The following is a 15,320-nucleotide window of genomic DNA, read 5'->3' as shown; positions in this document are numbered from 1 at the left end:
GCGCTCTCAGCTGAGAGACTGGAATAATATCACCCATCCGAATGCCATTAGAGCACTTTGCTCTTTTCAGTGTGTGTAACTGAGTGGTTGGATCACGTTCATTAGAAATATCGAAACATTGAACATATGCAACGAATTGATCGTTCCATGCCCACCGTGTACAGGTTTTGCCAATTGGCCTGCATGATCAATCTGATCTGTGTGATGGAGTGACCTGTGTGGATCATTCTTTAACTGACAGTAAATATCACAATAAATGCAGAAAGAATGCACCTGAAAGACCACTAGCAGGCCATGAGTGCTCTGCGCTGGTCTGGATAATAACATTGTCATAACAGCCCAACGTCCAGGGGTTACTGGGTGGTGCGCAGTTTAGTGTCTGAGTTGGGCGAATACTGTGAATGTTGTAAAACTCTGTCTCCTGTAAGCAGATTTTAAACCAGACTTGGACCTTATCAAACGGAAGTTTGGCGTTATGTCCAGCCCTTCTGGGACCACCAATTGGGTGAACAAGATTGCCATAAGTCACCTCACGGTGAAGGAAATTAGCCATAGCCGGGCGCAGATCTGGTAGGCCGAACTTGACGGCAACTTCATCAAGAGTAACACTCTTAATAGAAGGATCAGTAAGCAAGATGAAAAGCGGTCCATCTGACAACAAAGGTGCGTAACGGGACTGGCACTGATCCCATTTCCCTTTGCTGGAGCATATTGGTGATCGCAAAGTAGTTCGTAATAGAACGTGGCTGTCCAGGTCGTTGAGATCTGGAGGGTAGTCCTGCGGGAGTATCGTCCACATCACTGTCAGTCTCATCATCCTTGTCAGTAAATTCCTCTCTGAACCCTGCAACTCCTCGGTACTTTGCACATGGTCTAGAAGGCTTGTGGCAAGTTCGAACCGATTACACTTATCCGTACGGTCGAGATGGCGACAGATTTGGGGGTCATAGTTGTTGTTATTACTGGACCTCGCGGGGTCTTTTATCTCTGTGATATGCACGTGCTCAGTAACATCCGCAGACCATTGTCCTGTAACACCAGAGCTGTGGATGCTAGGCACGATGCTTTGCATAAGCTCGAGTTTAGGTATGCACCAGTTGTTGATAACTGTACGGCCTTCTCCTTGGCGAACTCCAGCGCTGATAATGGCATCCTTATTGGCATGGAACTCATCTAACGCAGCTGAGATGTGGTGGATATCGTCGTCATTAATACATGGTGATTGTATGAGGTAATGAAAATGCAAAATTGCATGGACAGCAACAATGACACCAGGGGGTGCTGCATCTGTGCAGACTGCGATAATTGATCACTGAACATCTCGGTGGCAACGACCTGTAACTTGCTTGAGTTTTGAGATGCCTTTGTGGAAATGCTGATAACCAGTGGTGGGCTGTAAGATGGAAAAGCGAAAATCTATCTCAGACTCTCCAACTGCGAGGATAAGCCACTGCGTGTCATGATCCCAAAACTTCTTGTGAATGATGTGCAAAGATTCAGGTGTGAAAAACCGGTCAGGATCCGCTAATACCCAATCACTCCAGAAAGGCTTTGCAATGCAATTCAGGCAGAACTTCTGTGATTCGCGGAAAAATGTTTCGACATCGTCTTGATCAGCACGTGAGTGCACAACATCTAGCTGTGCGAGAGTTGTTGCTCTTGTGTGGGGTTCATGTCGGAGTGCATCTCCAGATTGTTTGTACATGGCCATCGTAACAGGAGATGTCTTTCCACCGACACATGCCAGCATCATGGCTTCAGGGGTATCAGCGATATAACTCGCAAGCAGGGTAAAGCAGTAACAACTGTGTTCAGTGGGATCTGACAACATGATGCCCTCTTGAGTAGCCACCTTCAGTGGTTCTAATACAATGTCCAGGCACTGATGAACAAGCTGATCCTGTAACACGCCCTTCATTCGTTTCTTTTTGTGAATGAATTTGGGGACGGGTAACAGCGCAGTAAGTACAAAAGTGTTTGAGGATGATTTTAACTGTGTGCTCATGTGAATGTTGGCAATGCTGAGAAGGAGTAGATGTGCAATGTGATCACCCGTCAATGCAGTGATACATGTCTTGTCCGACGACAAAATAGTACCAAGGAGTGTTGCGCCATGAGGTAGCGCCGACTTCAACAATATAAGGCAATGACTTCGTATAAGATGAATCACATACCTGCATTTCCCAAGCATGGTCAGCTGTCATCCATTTGGTATACACCTGAGACAGTTTCTGCGCTGTAGTATAAACCTTGTGAGACGCAAAGTCCATATGGTTGTGAAATAAAGGGTGATTGAATAAATTGGAAATGCACTTGATCGGATCCCGCCAGTAGAGAATAACCGGCAACTTTGTAGCGTGAGATGTACGAATAGCTTGGGATTTCCAACGCGGACCAGTCGGCAGTGATTCAGCTCGACCTTGAAGCTCTCTTGCTGAGTGGAATGATAGATGTAAATCCTGAATCTAAGTATGTGCCGTTAACTCAAGTGATCGTAATAACATTGAAAATAAAGCACGGACCATCTCCAATGCTAGAAAAGAATTGATTTTCTCCATGCTTAGGCCCGAATGCAGAAGCCATGCTGCAACTTGCCATTCTCTCCTACTTGAAAACGGATAGTAAAGGTTGGTTTTGCGGTGGACGCTATTCTCGTCAGATTCGAACAGACTTAAGAACATGTAGCCGTGTTCAAAGGCAAGTGGGGGCTTGGGAAAGAAGTTGGTTACTTCCGCATCCCTATCCTGAGTTCTACCTCCAGATTCTCGCTCAAAAGTCTCTCCTTCATTACTGAAGTCATACACATTCATATCCTCTCCTGTTTCATAGGAGGAAGTATAAAGTTCACGAGGGTCATCTGTGACCATAGGATCATCTTTTCTGGGTGGGAGAATTGAGTTGAGCCAGATCAAATATTCTAGCCAAGTATTACACCCTGACCGAGGTTGGCTCATATGACAAGCAACAGAGGTATGGTCCTTGAACTCTTTCCCGCAAGAAGGACAGCGAGCTGGCATAATGCCGGGATCGCGGACTGAGAAAAGACAAGGTCAGAATTGACCGGTGTAGGTATCACAACCTGGCAGGCACATATGTATAAGAAAAGTGCTCAACCAGTATAAGTGAGTCTCAGCTCTGCCTAGCTGCTACACTCGCAGAATGCAAGAATGTTCGACCCTAAAGGGGAAGCAAGGAAAGCAAGGATCCATGGAATGATGCTAATCAACCCTGGTAAATGGCAGTGAAATGTGCTGAAGGCGCGCGGGGGAAAGCGAAGTGCGAAAGTGCGCGAAGCGCGGGAAGGTAGTGCAAGTGGTGCACAAGTGTAGAAGACGGATACTGAGACTGATAAGAGGAAAAGCGTGGATCTAGACAGATACTGACAGTGCCACTAGCTATAGACTGATGCTAGGGCCTCAAGATGATGATGGATACATGCATTGCATGGAACTAACTGGTGATAGATACTGAGTGGTAGGAAGCTAAGGTGTGTAAGTTGAAAAGTGGGGTGTAAAACAAACATGAGAGTATGTAAGTTCTACCTAAGCGCTCTCCCAGGGCTTGGAGCCGAATAGGGAGCGCTCTAAGTATGTAAGTGAGGTAAAGTGATGTAAGTAAGGGTCCATAACAAAATAAGAAGTGTAATATGCCAAATATAGTCAGATAACGAAAAGGGACGTACCAACGGACTGGTTGGATGATGGATGGATGCTCCTGGGTGATGCGTGACACAGGGCACTTAAGCACGAGAAAGCGCGCAAGGCGCGCATGCGGGAATACTGTGTGTTGTGCGGGAAAGTGTCGCGCCTATGGCGCGTTTCGCGGGAAGTGGTGCACTCCATGGTGGAAGTCATAGTGGATGATGGTGTGAGTTGTGCCATGAAGGCCAGTTGTCAGAATTCGTAACATGAGCCCAAATGAGCCCACAGAAACATGAGTCTCTACACCGGCATTTTCCAGAATCTACACGTTACATTCTCTCCTCATGTTTCCTGAGTCACTAAAATTTGATATTACCACTCTGTGATCATTATCAGCAAGCGCTTCCTCAAGCTGCTCTTCAGCTTCCACCCATTTTGGCTCCAACAATGAACACAGTGATGGACCGTTTGCCGGTATTGGTGACCTATACAATGTCCTTGAAGCAGTCAGTTCTATGGTAAGTCAATCTCGTCCATCAGTTCCTCAATACTACACCTCACATTTCAATAGTCCATCCATGAACCATCAGACTCCGAGGCAAACTTGGTTATGGATGTTGTAAGAGCAAAACACAATGTTTTCCTCGCTCAGAAGACGCTTGCGGATTGTATACTACGGGAAAATGAGGTGTTCACTAGCCTACTCAAATTCCGAGCAGAAGCCGCTGAAAAGAAAGTAGATGATACGGACCTTGGGCTGGGATGTATGAGGATCATCTTCAAGAAGCACGGCTGCTCTCATCTCCCTCTGAGTCATGCATTATTGCAGCGACAGGATCGAGTGGGTTTGTTCGGTAGGTGCAATACAATCTTTTGCAATGTCATCATTATAATATCATAATGGGACATCAGATGTGAAAATCATGCAGAGCCGGCAACCCACAATAGTTCTTGATTGACCACTTCGTTTCACACTCATCTTATAGCTGTAGTTAGTGTCATGTCTTTGGGAGGTACTCCACTTGATTCGAAATCAAGTCACTTACACTGTGTGAACTGTCCATGCTTTGAGCAACTGCAATTACTGTGAAGTCTGGCAAGGTATGAGGCTTAACATCCTGTGAGCTCTGTCAGCACTGTGCACTACTGTGAGAAAATATCGAAAATGTCGATCTCTGTGGAGAAATTGGTGATTTACTGATGTAGTGACCTGGTTGGGAGTTGAATGACTTTGTTGCATGAATCACCGCTTGATTGTCCACTCCCAGTGCCATTGTCCCTTCTCCTCCTGCTCTTCTCAATAGCTCGACCGCTAGGATCATCCCTATTATCTCTCCCTCATAGACCGTGTGCTCGCTGTCTTTCCCTAGGTGGAATCTTAGCTTGTCTCTTACTTCTTCTCCTTGCATCAACACCGCTGCTGCTCCTACTCCTCCCTCTATTGCTGATCCGTCCAAGTACACTCTTAGCTCCTCATCTGCGAGCTTGTCTTCTTCAGCTGCCTCCTCCTTCCTGGCTATGCATATTTCCACGTCTGCTTCCCACTTTGGATAGTGGTGTACCGGCAGGATATTTTCCATTTGGGTGGGGTTTATCTTGAATTTGTATAGCAGCTTGTGGAGTGGGGAAGGGGTGGCGTTTTGGTTTGCTGAAGTTATGAGCTGCTCCATAGTCATATGCAGCCTTGATGTCTCGAGCTAACGGGTGAGAGTCTGGAAGTGTTGTAAGCCTTAGTGTTGATTTGAAGCAGATTTTTCGTAGGGTCTGTTGGAAGGGAAGAACGTTAGCATGCGCGTCGAGAGTGTCTGTAGCTGTGGATCTCATCCCCCCGTTATCATCAACATTGCCATTCTTTGTACTCTTGCTATTTGCGAGGCGAATCCGCGTGCTCCACGGCCGTTTAGTCTTTTGCCTTTGCCCTTTGCAACCAGTCCTGCGCACCAGACATCAGCTGTGTACAACATTTTAGGAATTACTACTCCCTCGTATAACCTCTTCATTAGACGGCTCTCTGATTCCCTTTGTTGGACAGATCATTCTGTTGCAGGCCAGCGCATATTTAGTTCCCTTTGCAAGTGCGTAGGCCGCATGTTCCTTAAAACTTAGGTTCTCATCAATGATTACTCCTAGAAACTTGTGGGAGCTCGAAGGTTGTATTGTGTGGTTGCGGATGGTGATGGCAGGTTTCGGGGCTGGGATGGACTTGTTTGGGTTTGTTTTGCTCTGGATTCTAGCTCTGGATAGGCATACTAATGCTGTCTTGTCTAGCTCGAATTCTGCATGGTGTTCTTTGCTCCATTGCAGTGCACCTCCTCTTTTCTCCATCATCTTGACTACCTTGGCGTGCGCTTCTTCATATGACCTGCCCTTTGCTATGAGTGCGATGTCATCAATGAAACCGAGGCTAAGTTTGCCCTTTCAGGGTCTCGGATCTGCAACTCTTAGTAAGTCCGAGTTATAAAAGATGAAGGCTAACGGGGTACAAGGGGCATCCTTGGTCTACTCCTCCCTTGATGTTGAATGGGTCCGATTGAAAATCATCAAAGTTCAGGGTTGTGGATCTTCCTTCGAGCCATCGTCTGTACCATTCGATGTAATCGTTCGGTATGCCTGCTTTTCTGAGGTTGTGTAATAGTTTGCTGATTACCACGCTGGGAAAGGCGGCTTTGACGTCTAAGAACAACATAGACACAAAGCTTTCTTGGGAGGCCCAGGAATCTGTAACAAATTTCGTTAGTAAGTGTAGGGAGTCTGAAGTGGAACGACCTGGTCTTCCGCCGAAATGTGTTGCTGCTAGGAGATTATGCTGTTCCGCTATGTAGATCAGGTCGTCGGCTACGCAGGAGGATAAGATTTTTGCCATCGTGTTGAGGAGCATTATGGGTCTATACACCTTTGGTAGGCTATAATCTGGCCTTCCTGGTTTGTGGAGCACTATGGTTGACGATTTCTTCCACTGTTCGGGGTAGATTCCGAGTGTGAATGTCGCTCGGAATATCGGGCCCATATATGGGATGAGTTGTTCTGCGCAGTGGGTGAAGATGCAGTTGCTGATTCTGTTTGGGCCTGGGGCCTTGTGTGGGGACTGTTTCGATATTGCTCTTGCTATCTGTTCATTTGTGATTAGTGAGAATTTGCACATGGGGGGAGGATAAATATAATTAGGATCTATGTGGTCGTCTAGCGGGGGGGGCTTGAAGAAAACATCATAGAGTAATTCACTTTTTCTGTTGTTGTCTTGGGTCGCGTTGGGGTTGTTGGCCATCGGGTCTTTGAGGGTGGTGATTCTTGCGTGCATTTGGTCGTTTGGGTTACTTACTGTGTAGCCGTGGAAGTTCCATACTCCAGATGGAGTCATAGTTTCTAGCCAGTCGCTCCAGTGGGATTCCTTCACCTTTTTAATGTTCTCAGAGAAAGTGTTGCATGCTCTTCGGTAGCTTTCATGTATAGGGTCATTTCTGTATGGTAAATTAGCTCTTGCTTTGCGGCCTAATTTGTGTACCTCCTTTCACTCTTTGTCCAGGCTTTTGGACCACCATCACTTGGCATAGGGTGAGGGTTTGGATTTGGGGACTTTGGAGTCTACTACCTTTGCGATGACATCTGTTAGGTTGCTCAGAGCCTCTTCGAACTGGGCTCCTGAAGTTAACTCGATTGGTGGGGGAATACTTCTTAGTTGTTCGGACAATGCTTTGTTGATGACGTCCCAGTCAGCTTCTCTGTAATTGTGGCGTGGGATGTCATTTATTCGGTCTGGGTTCAGATCGATCGAGCTTATAATAGGGAAATGGTCTGTTACTACTGGCCTTAGGTGATATTCTACAGTGCACGTAGTAAAGGTGTGTTGAAGTTGGGCCGAGCAGAAAACATTGTCGGGATGGGTGAGGTTCTTGGTGGCGGATGCTTCCAGAGTGGCGATACCTTGAGGGAGGACCTGGACTAGATTATAAAGTGCGAGTAGATTTATGAGTACACCTGCGGCATCTAGGTTCGCTGCAGTGAGTAGATGGTTGTTTGTAGTCAGTTCCCAAAGTGGATGGTGACGGTTGAAGTCGCCTAGCCATATTATATTTTCATTATGTACGTCCTCCTCGCCTTGAGCGAGTCATTGAGGGTTTCTTTGGCGCACGGTATGTTCAGACTGCATATGTCTTTCAAGAAAGTGCATGGTGCCATCATGGTCGCATGGGTTGTAAATATTATAAATACGCACCTTTCCAAATTCGCCTGTGAGTTCTAGTGCCATGACATTCGCCGATTGTATTGGGATCATGTGCCATTGGTTCTTGGATATCTTCTTGTTGATGAGTATTATTACTTGAGTGCGGTCCTGGTTGGTGTGGTGTGTGGTCGGGTAGAGTACGTCCCAGTAGCATTTGAGGTTGGATGCGTTGGCGAGGTTGACGGGGTTGAGGAACGGTTCTTGTATACAGGCTAGGTCAAAGGTGTTGGGATTGAGGTTCTTTAGTAGGTGTTCCCAGGCATGGGAGGATGTTTGGAGGTTTTGTTGCCATATTCTAAAGTTCGTTCTAGGTTGGTGTTGAGCGTCGAGGTCGTTCTGCATTAGTCCCAACCGCTTGGTGTGTTGCTGTCGAGCCCCTTCAGTGACTTGACCCTATAAATGTGGTCAGCCCAAGTTGACATTATTCCATGAGACATGGGCCAGCTCACTGTGGGCCCACATTAATATTGTAGGTCAATGTGTCTGGGTGGGCTGGCAAGTGGCATTGTACTCGATGGTTCTGGTTCGGCCCATGAACAATGATCTTCAATACATTGGAGTGGGCCCACGGGTGCCAGGATCAAAGTACATTGTATTTGCATGTGGGCCCACAGGACAATGGAAATGTTATTCCTCGACAATTTTAAGCTGGGCCCTTGCTCCCCAGTTTGTTGGATTACCATCACCAATCACAGAATGTGAATTTCCACCGGCGAGAAAATGACCAATATCATCGGCGAATGCAAGTGTCTACCGAGAAATATATTTAATCACGGCTGGCACCATATGGGCAGGTCCCATGTGTAGCAGGATCAAATTACATTGTATTTACATGTGGGCCCACAGGACAATGGAAATGTTATTCCTCGACAATTGTAAGCGGGCCCTTGCTCCCTGGTTTGTTGGATTACCATCACCGATCACAAAATCAAAATTTGCACCAGTGAGAAAATGACCAATATCATCGGTGAATGCAAGTGTCCACCGAGAAATACATTTAATCACGGCCGGCGACACCATATGGGCAGGTCCCACAGGTAGCAGGATCAAATTACATTGTATTTACATGTGGGCCCACAGGACAATAGAAATGTTATTCCTCGACGATTTCGAGTGGGCCCTTGCTCCCCGGTGTGTTGAGTTACCATCGGCGATCACAGAATGTGATCAGCGAATGCAAGTGTTTCCACCGAGATATACATTTAATCATGGCCAGCGAAATCATATGGGCATGGCAGCGGTTGTGTGCGATTTTCTCCATGTGAATGGTTGGCCCATTCAGAAACACTGGAATAGCCATGCGGGCCCAGATGTTGTCACCACCTATACGGGTGGGCCCTGCCAATGTATTGTGGTGACCATGAGTGGGCTCGCAGGGTGAACTGAATATAGAGGAGAGCCTAGAGCACTGCAATCTAATTAAACGGGTAGGCTCACCTGCTAGTGTTTAAACCAACATCATGTGGGCCGACAATGTGAATCAAATCAATGGGTGGGCCCTGGCGATGTACAATTGCTCTGAAGTGCCACAGTAGGAGATCACTGAATAGGAGATTACCAATTACCATCACCGAGACATCCAGCCCCCAACACAAACTAGCCTCAATCAAAAAATCCATATTGCATATTTCTGGTGGTGTCAAGCACAACCGCAGATCACAAGATGCCACAAATTATATACAAACATGTTATTGAACTAAGCTAGTAGATATACCTGTACATCTACTAATCTGTTACTGGTCAAGAACAAATGTATATACATAAAATGAACAGCGGCCACAAAAGATATTCAGACAACAGTACAAACAGGTGGGAAATCATTCCGCCGCCAGAGAAGCCAATGAGCACGGCGAGTCATTGACAAGGTTTGCTGGACCAGCAGCAGATTCATGGGAGGACTCAGCAGTGTGTGTCAATGGGACAGCAGCCGATTGACCTGTGGCTTTGCCGGCAGGGTCGGCAGATGTGCTGGACACCTCAGTGGTGGAGTCACTGGCAAGCAATTCGCCAGCAGCCAATTCACCAGCAGCCAATTCACCAGTAGCCTCAGCACCACACTCAGTGGTTGCAGATGTAGCTGCCGGCAGCAACTTCCGGAGGAGCTCGTTGAATCTTTCGGTGAGGAGTGCAGACCTCGCCTCTTGTTCTGCCAATCTGGTGTTGGCATCTTTGCACTGCTTGTCACCAGCGACAACCTGGTCCTCCAATGCGGCGACTGCAGTGTGAAGTGTGGCAACTTCAGCCTGCAAAGCCAACAGGCTGTCGCGGTCAGTAGAGGCAGAGGTTGGTGGAGGGATGGATGTGGATGGACGAGTAGGAACCTCATCCTCATTCTGCGTGGTGGTGGTGGTGTACGGCACTGATGGTTCGACATGTTGGGTTGCAATGTTTTCTACAAGAACATTAGTTGAGTGCAAGGTTGTAGAGAGAAATGCTTACGAGCTGGCGGCAAGCGCTGACGGCGAGATTGAGAACGGGTCCGGCGAGATGTTGCAGACTTCCCTTTCACAGTGGGAACCTCTGAGCCTTTGCCGCCGCACCTAATCTTCAGCCTGCTGCAGAAGGCACACACCTTCAACTTGCCACCGTGGTCCTTGTTGAAGGCTTGGCAGCAGATGAGATCCCGTGCTACGCATTGGCCACAGTGAGGAGCCCATGATGGCGCCATTGTATCAGCGAAATCATCCTCCTTCAGCTGGGGACCTGAGGATGTGGTGGGCGCAGGCTACCAAAATCTGACTTAGCTAGTAGACACAAGAGATTGGGAACACTTACCAGGCAATTCCACATATGGCACACCCATCTTGAGTGCAGGGCCAGTGTTGGTTGCTGCGTCGGCGTCCATGTCATCATCGCTGGCGACAACAGAGTGCCAGAGAGAACAGCGAGTCTTCTGCTCGGTAACCACCTTGGTGAGTTGACCAGGCTAAATGTGCCATTAGATTAATTTTGAAACCATAGCATTGGACTTACTTTGTAGATCATGTTGACGGCACGCTCCTTGCGAACCGGCACCGTTGGAACCACCTCGTCTAGCTCAAGGTCATCATCACCAGTGATGATGACCTTAGACTTCTGCCGTTGACGCTTGGATTGCGCCGGCCGACTTTGGCTCCTAGCATTAGTAGCCCGGGAGCGCTTACCATGCTCAATGCCTCGCCCTCACTCTTCAGCATCATTGGCGCGAGGAACACCCTTTGGCTGAGATGGGCCAGCTCTTGGCAGGGGACGGCGGCGGTGGCAGCTGCTTTCGGTAACCAGCAGTGGTGGGGAAGAGAGGATGGCCTCGGATGTGAGGATCATCAGCAACAATGTTGGCCCAAACGGGTGCGGTGACCAAAGCGGTCCTGTCTTCGTCCATGTGGTTCATCAACTCGGCGCCAGCAGACAACACCAAGGGTGACAGGATGGTCACCCTTTCAGCGTGCGTGGAAAAGACTTCGTGCTGAAACAATTGTAAGACATTGCGGGAGAATAAAGTTACAGTACTTACCATCAATTTTGCCATGTCCATGGCAACGCTGAGATGCTTTGGGTCCTCCGGCTGTAGCTGCAAGGCTTGGCCGAGGATGTGTTCCACCTGATCAGCAGCCTCACTGAAAGCATTGTTGGCAGCGGCGATAAGTTGGTGTGCAGCGGAGGATGTTGCAAATGAGGAATTTGAAGGATGAAGTTCAAGATGAGACGCGGCGACAAACAGTAAACAACATAATAAGTATCACGCTGTGGCCACATTATCGGCTGATTATGTAATATTCCCTATTGTCTTACTTTCGGTTCACATGTTGACATGTCAATATTCAACACTCAATGTCAATGATGTGGTCACATCCACTGATTCTTACAGATACTATGGGCAGAACAATGTAATGATATCAGGCAAACTGCCGGACACATGCTATACGGCCTTAGTCACCGATGGACACAACACAAATTTGAAATTGCCAAGTTCAATTCCCGACAATTCCATGTATTTAAAGCCTGCAACAATGCTTGTAATTTGTCAGTATATCATGTCGAACATTATCTCTACAAGGTTGTCTGATGTCACCGCCAATGACAAATTCACCCTCGATTTAGTGGACTTTGCCAATCTCTTCGAATATGCCAGCAGCTGCTTATCAAGGATTCACCGAGTGCTGGAGCAGACGAAGGACAATACATCGTGGAAAGTTCACAAGCATATCGGCATGTACCTCAACTGGGAGGCAGAGGTAATTTCGTGTCATGTCCACGCCGTCTGAGTTAAATGATCTTACAGGCCTTTACCATCCCTTGGATCACATTTTGCACCGGGTTGAGCATCAACCCACTGTTATCGCACAATTTACGGTATCTCATCGGCCTCCTGGCGATGAAACAGCTGAAGATGCTTGAGAGCTACGCTGATGTGTATGACTCGTTCATGACCTTGCCGGTAGACCCGCCGGCAACATGGATGAGAAGCTGTGAAGGCAACACATATGAGCATGCTTGGTGGCTGGGTCCTCTTGACACCAAACCCAACGAGGTGTTCTTCAACACTTACCCAAACTGCGTTGAAGTGAAGGAACTCTTCACTGAGCATTTTTTACAATTGGTAAGAACTACATTGGCTTATATCAAGAGGAACAAACTGACTTCAACCATGTGCAGCCTGAGGGGACCGCGTTCCTCACGCCGGCAACCTTGATTGAACCCAAGATCATGCCAGTGGCTCAGCAAGTGTCTACCATTCACGCCGAGGTCCAGCAGGAAGGTAATCATCTTCTAAAAATGATTGAAGACAAGGTTATAGAAGCAAGGATAGTGGCTGCAAGCTTGATGCAAATGGACAGTCTCCTGGGTCGGGATGTTGGTGAAGCCATCGCCGTGACGGAAAGACTTGTGAAGTATTTGAAAAGAGAGCAAAACATGTCCTAACCATATCTAGAATGTACATTACAGTGATTGACTACATGGTGTTAAAACTCCGATTCATGTAGCCAATATATATATCTCAAATGATCAGTAGTATTCTCTAGAAAATTGCAGTCACCATGAGTGATAGACAACAATGTCTTTCACAGAGCTCCCAAGGCATTCAGGGACATCTTGCCTTTGATGTATCCGACGTGGCTAACATATTCGAATATGCCGGTTCCAGATTACTAGCAATCTGGACAATGCTGGAATCCAGGCGGGGTGTCATATCGGCGGAGGGTCGCATCATTTTGAATGAGTACCTGAACTGGGAGGCAGAGGTAAATGTTATCGCCAGTCCTTCATGCATTATGGACACTAATTGAGTCAGTCTTTCCTCCTTCCCTGGGTGTCAGTTTGTGAAAGTGCAAGGACTGACCCACCGGTATCTCAGAATCTTCACATCTTCCTTGGCATATTCAGGACTGGCACAGTCCGACACGTCGCCAAAGAAATGTACTCGGCATTTATGAACATTCCGGCAGAACCATCAAGTGCTTGGGTGACAAGTCATGTAGTGCAGAGCTACAAGTTTGCTTGGTGGAATACTGCCTTTGACATGACTCCTAACAAGGCTTTCATCGGCGTGCATCCAAGCAGTCATGAACTGTGGGAGATCCTGTTCGATCACTTCGGGCAACTTTTAAGTGTTCAATTGTGACTGGGCTGGTGCTCCAGTAGCTGATTCTAGCCCAAGGGTAACACATGGTATGCTGGCCGAAGGTCTTCAAACTGCTGTACAAAACAAGTGGAGAACAAGATTCACTTGGTGGAGCCGTTGCCACAAAGAATGGGCATGTGAGATGTGTTACCACTTCATTGAGTGCCGAATGATGGTCATCATTGCCGCTCACGATGCCCAGTGTATTTAATTGATAAGATCTGCCTCGGCGAATAATCATTGAGAGCTGTTCTACCCAGTAGTCCATCGTTATCCAGTATTTGCATTTTCTAAGACAGGAATATGCCGCTCTGCTTGAGACGAGGCCTTTGTCTGGTTGAATGCATGACTGGCCTCTGCATACAAACATTGATAAATTTTGCATTGTCTCACCGCATATCCCAGATGTCCCTCTTTATGGACCTGCCTGGAGATGTTACCTAGATGGATCCAATTCTCAGCTTTATGAAGAAAAAAGTCACAGGTCCAATCCATTTTGTGCTTTACAAGCAACATCTCTTCTGCCCAACGATCTCTCATAGCCTTGGCACGGAGCCAATGCACACGGTAAACTGTATCGGCATGATGAGCGCTAGGCGGTGAGAAATCAGTCTCACTCACATTCATTCAACCAATCACTGCTATTAGAATCCCCTTGTACATCCATAGACCAAAACCAAGCCAACATATTGTTCCTTTGACCCCGAGAGTTTGGATCAGCGACTGCTGTGCTAACCTTGAGATGCTCCTTCAGCAACTGCTGGTATCTTTCTAGCACAGCATCATTGGCGGCAAGTTTGCAAAGTTGTGATCAGCACTTGGAATAGATACTTGCGTTGATGCTAACCTGCCCTATCAACAGAATGAACTTGAGCCCAAGCCCTGGTGGAGCATGCTTGTGACTTCACGGTCCTAACAGTTCTCCGGAATATTACCGCCTTGTCTGCTAAGTGCACTCTGATGTTGTGAAGTGCATCATTTGCCTGGCCTTGCTGGAGAGTGAGTTCCTGGTCCACCAAATCGGTAACACTGAGCACAGCACATCTCTCCAGTCCTAAATTAGAAGGCAATGGAATAACCACCTTCTCCAGGCTCAAACACTCTGTAGTCATTCTCCAGGTTCATCTGTTTCATCTTGTGAATCATCTTGAAGGGTCAGAAGTTGTAGTTCCATGGGCTGTATGTCGTCATCGCCCAATCCATTGCTGAGAAAAGTCCTTCCTGCATCCACCCACTGATCGATATCCCTTTGTAGGGTGTCACGCTGGCGACAAATATCCGATCGCTGCGTGTCTGTCCAATGTCGTCCCAGTTTTCTCACATCCATCTGCAGGGTGATCTGGGCTTCCTCAATGGTGAGACCCTCTGCTAGCCATGTCACTGCACCTCTCTGGCGTGCTAGCCCGGGATGCCGGCCTTGGGATGCTAACAATTGCAATTCTTGCTGCTTTCTGGTCGGCGCTGTGCTGGATTAAAAATTGACCAACCAGACAGCTCTCACCTACATACCTTTCTGAAGTTGAACCTCGTAAATGTCCATTGCTGTTGGATCACGAAGCCGTCTTGCTTGCACCAACCTCTCTTGTGCTTCCCAATCTTGAACTTGCCGAGGATCAGGCGGTCTCATAAAGTTTCTGAAATGCCTGTGTACTTTTGGCGATGCCCTTCACAGCCTGCCTGTATTTTCTGCAGAGACTTTTGCCTGTATGTGGAGTCTTGTCAGATAATGAGATTTTGTTAGATTTTAGGAGCACTCACTCATCCTGATCATTTTCATGAAATTGCAGTCATTCATTTGGTAGTCCAGACATTCTTTCCAATGGGGTGTACCCATGCCATGCACCGATGGCGAGAT

At 47.4% G+C, this 15,320-nt stretch overlaps 5 protein-coding genes across 5 annotated transcripts; 1 reads left to right on the top strand and 4 right to left on the bottom strand.

Moving 5' to 3' along the window:
• Positions 1 to 247: 247 nt before the first annotated feature.
• On the bottom strand, positions 248 to 5,317 carry DFJ58DRAFT_728872 (uncharacterized protein; the record flags this gene model as incomplete). Its single annotated transcript, XM_041385657.1, has 6 exons — positions 248 to 1,296; positions 1,336 to 2,128; positions 2,175 to 2,465; positions 2,523 to 2,880; positions 2,941 to 3,034; positions 4,840 to 5,317. 6 exons carry the CDS (start codon positions 5,315 to 5,317, stop codon positions 248 to 250), a joined length of 3,063 nt encoding a protein of 1,020 aa, XP_041243041.1.
• Positions 5,318 to 7,179: 1,862 nt separating this feature from the next.
• On the bottom strand, positions 7,180 to 11,377 carry DFJ58DRAFT_728870 (uncharacterized protein; the record flags this gene model as incomplete). Its single annotated transcript, XM_041385656.1, has 9 exons — positions 7,180 to 7,575; positions 7,855 to 8,256; positions 9,726 to 10,255; positions 10,303 to 10,566; positions 10,639 to 10,789; positions 10,837 to 10,969; positions 11,030 to 11,148; positions 11,201 to 11,308; positions 11,357 to 11,377. The coding sequence occupies 9 exons, from the start codon at positions 11,375 to 11,377 to the stop codon at positions 7,180 to 7,182; spliced, it is 2,124 nt and encodes a 707-aa protein (XP_041243040.1).
• A 499-nt stretch (positions 11,378 to 11,876) lies between these two features.
• On the top strand, positions 11,877 to 13,465 carry DFJ58DRAFT_842133 (uncharacterized protein; the record flags this gene model as incomplete). The annotated part of the gene is made up of 5 exons (XM_041392792.1): positions 11,877 to 12,077; positions 12,125 to 12,442; positions 12,499 to 12,729; positions 12,912 to 13,085; positions 13,199 to 13,465. The coding sequence occupies 5 exons, from the start codon at positions 11,877 to 11,879 to the stop codon at positions 13,463 to 13,465; spliced, it is 1,191 nt and encodes a 396-aa protein (XP_041243039.1).
• A 339-nt stretch (positions 13,466 to 13,804) lies between these two features.
• On the bottom strand, positions 13,805 to 14,050 carry DFJ58DRAFT_638866 (uncharacterized protein; the record flags this gene model as incomplete). The annotated part of the gene is made up of 1 exon (XM_041381320.1): positions 13,805 to 14,050. A coding segment is annotated over one exon (246 nt), but the record flags the coding sequence as incomplete, so codon positions are not given.
• Positions 14,051 to 14,573: 523 nt separating this feature from the next.
• On the bottom strand, positions 14,574 to 15,092 carry DFJ58DRAFT_728867 (uncharacterized protein; the record flags this gene model as incomplete). Its single annotated transcript, XM_041385655.1, has 2 exons — positions 14,574 to 14,926; positions 14,975 to 15,092. The coding sequence occupies 2 exons, from the start codon at positions 15,090 to 15,092 to the stop codon at positions 14,574 to 14,576; spliced, it is 471 nt and encodes a 156-aa protein (XP_041243037.1).
• Between the last annotated feature and the right edge of the window lie 228 nt (positions 15,093 to 15,320).

The sequence above is a fragment of the Suillus subalutaceus genome, assembly GCF_016647625.1.
Source record: "Suillus subalutaceus strain FC151 chromosome Unknown DFJ58scaffold_65, whole genome shotgun sequence".
In the NCBI taxonomy this organism is placed as follows: Eukaryota; Fungi; Basidiomycota; class Agaricomycetes; order Boletales; family Suillaceae; genus Suillus; species Suillus subalutaceus.
Note: the sequence above shows the minus strand (reverse complement) of the source record. Positions and strands in the feature narration are given on the sequence as shown.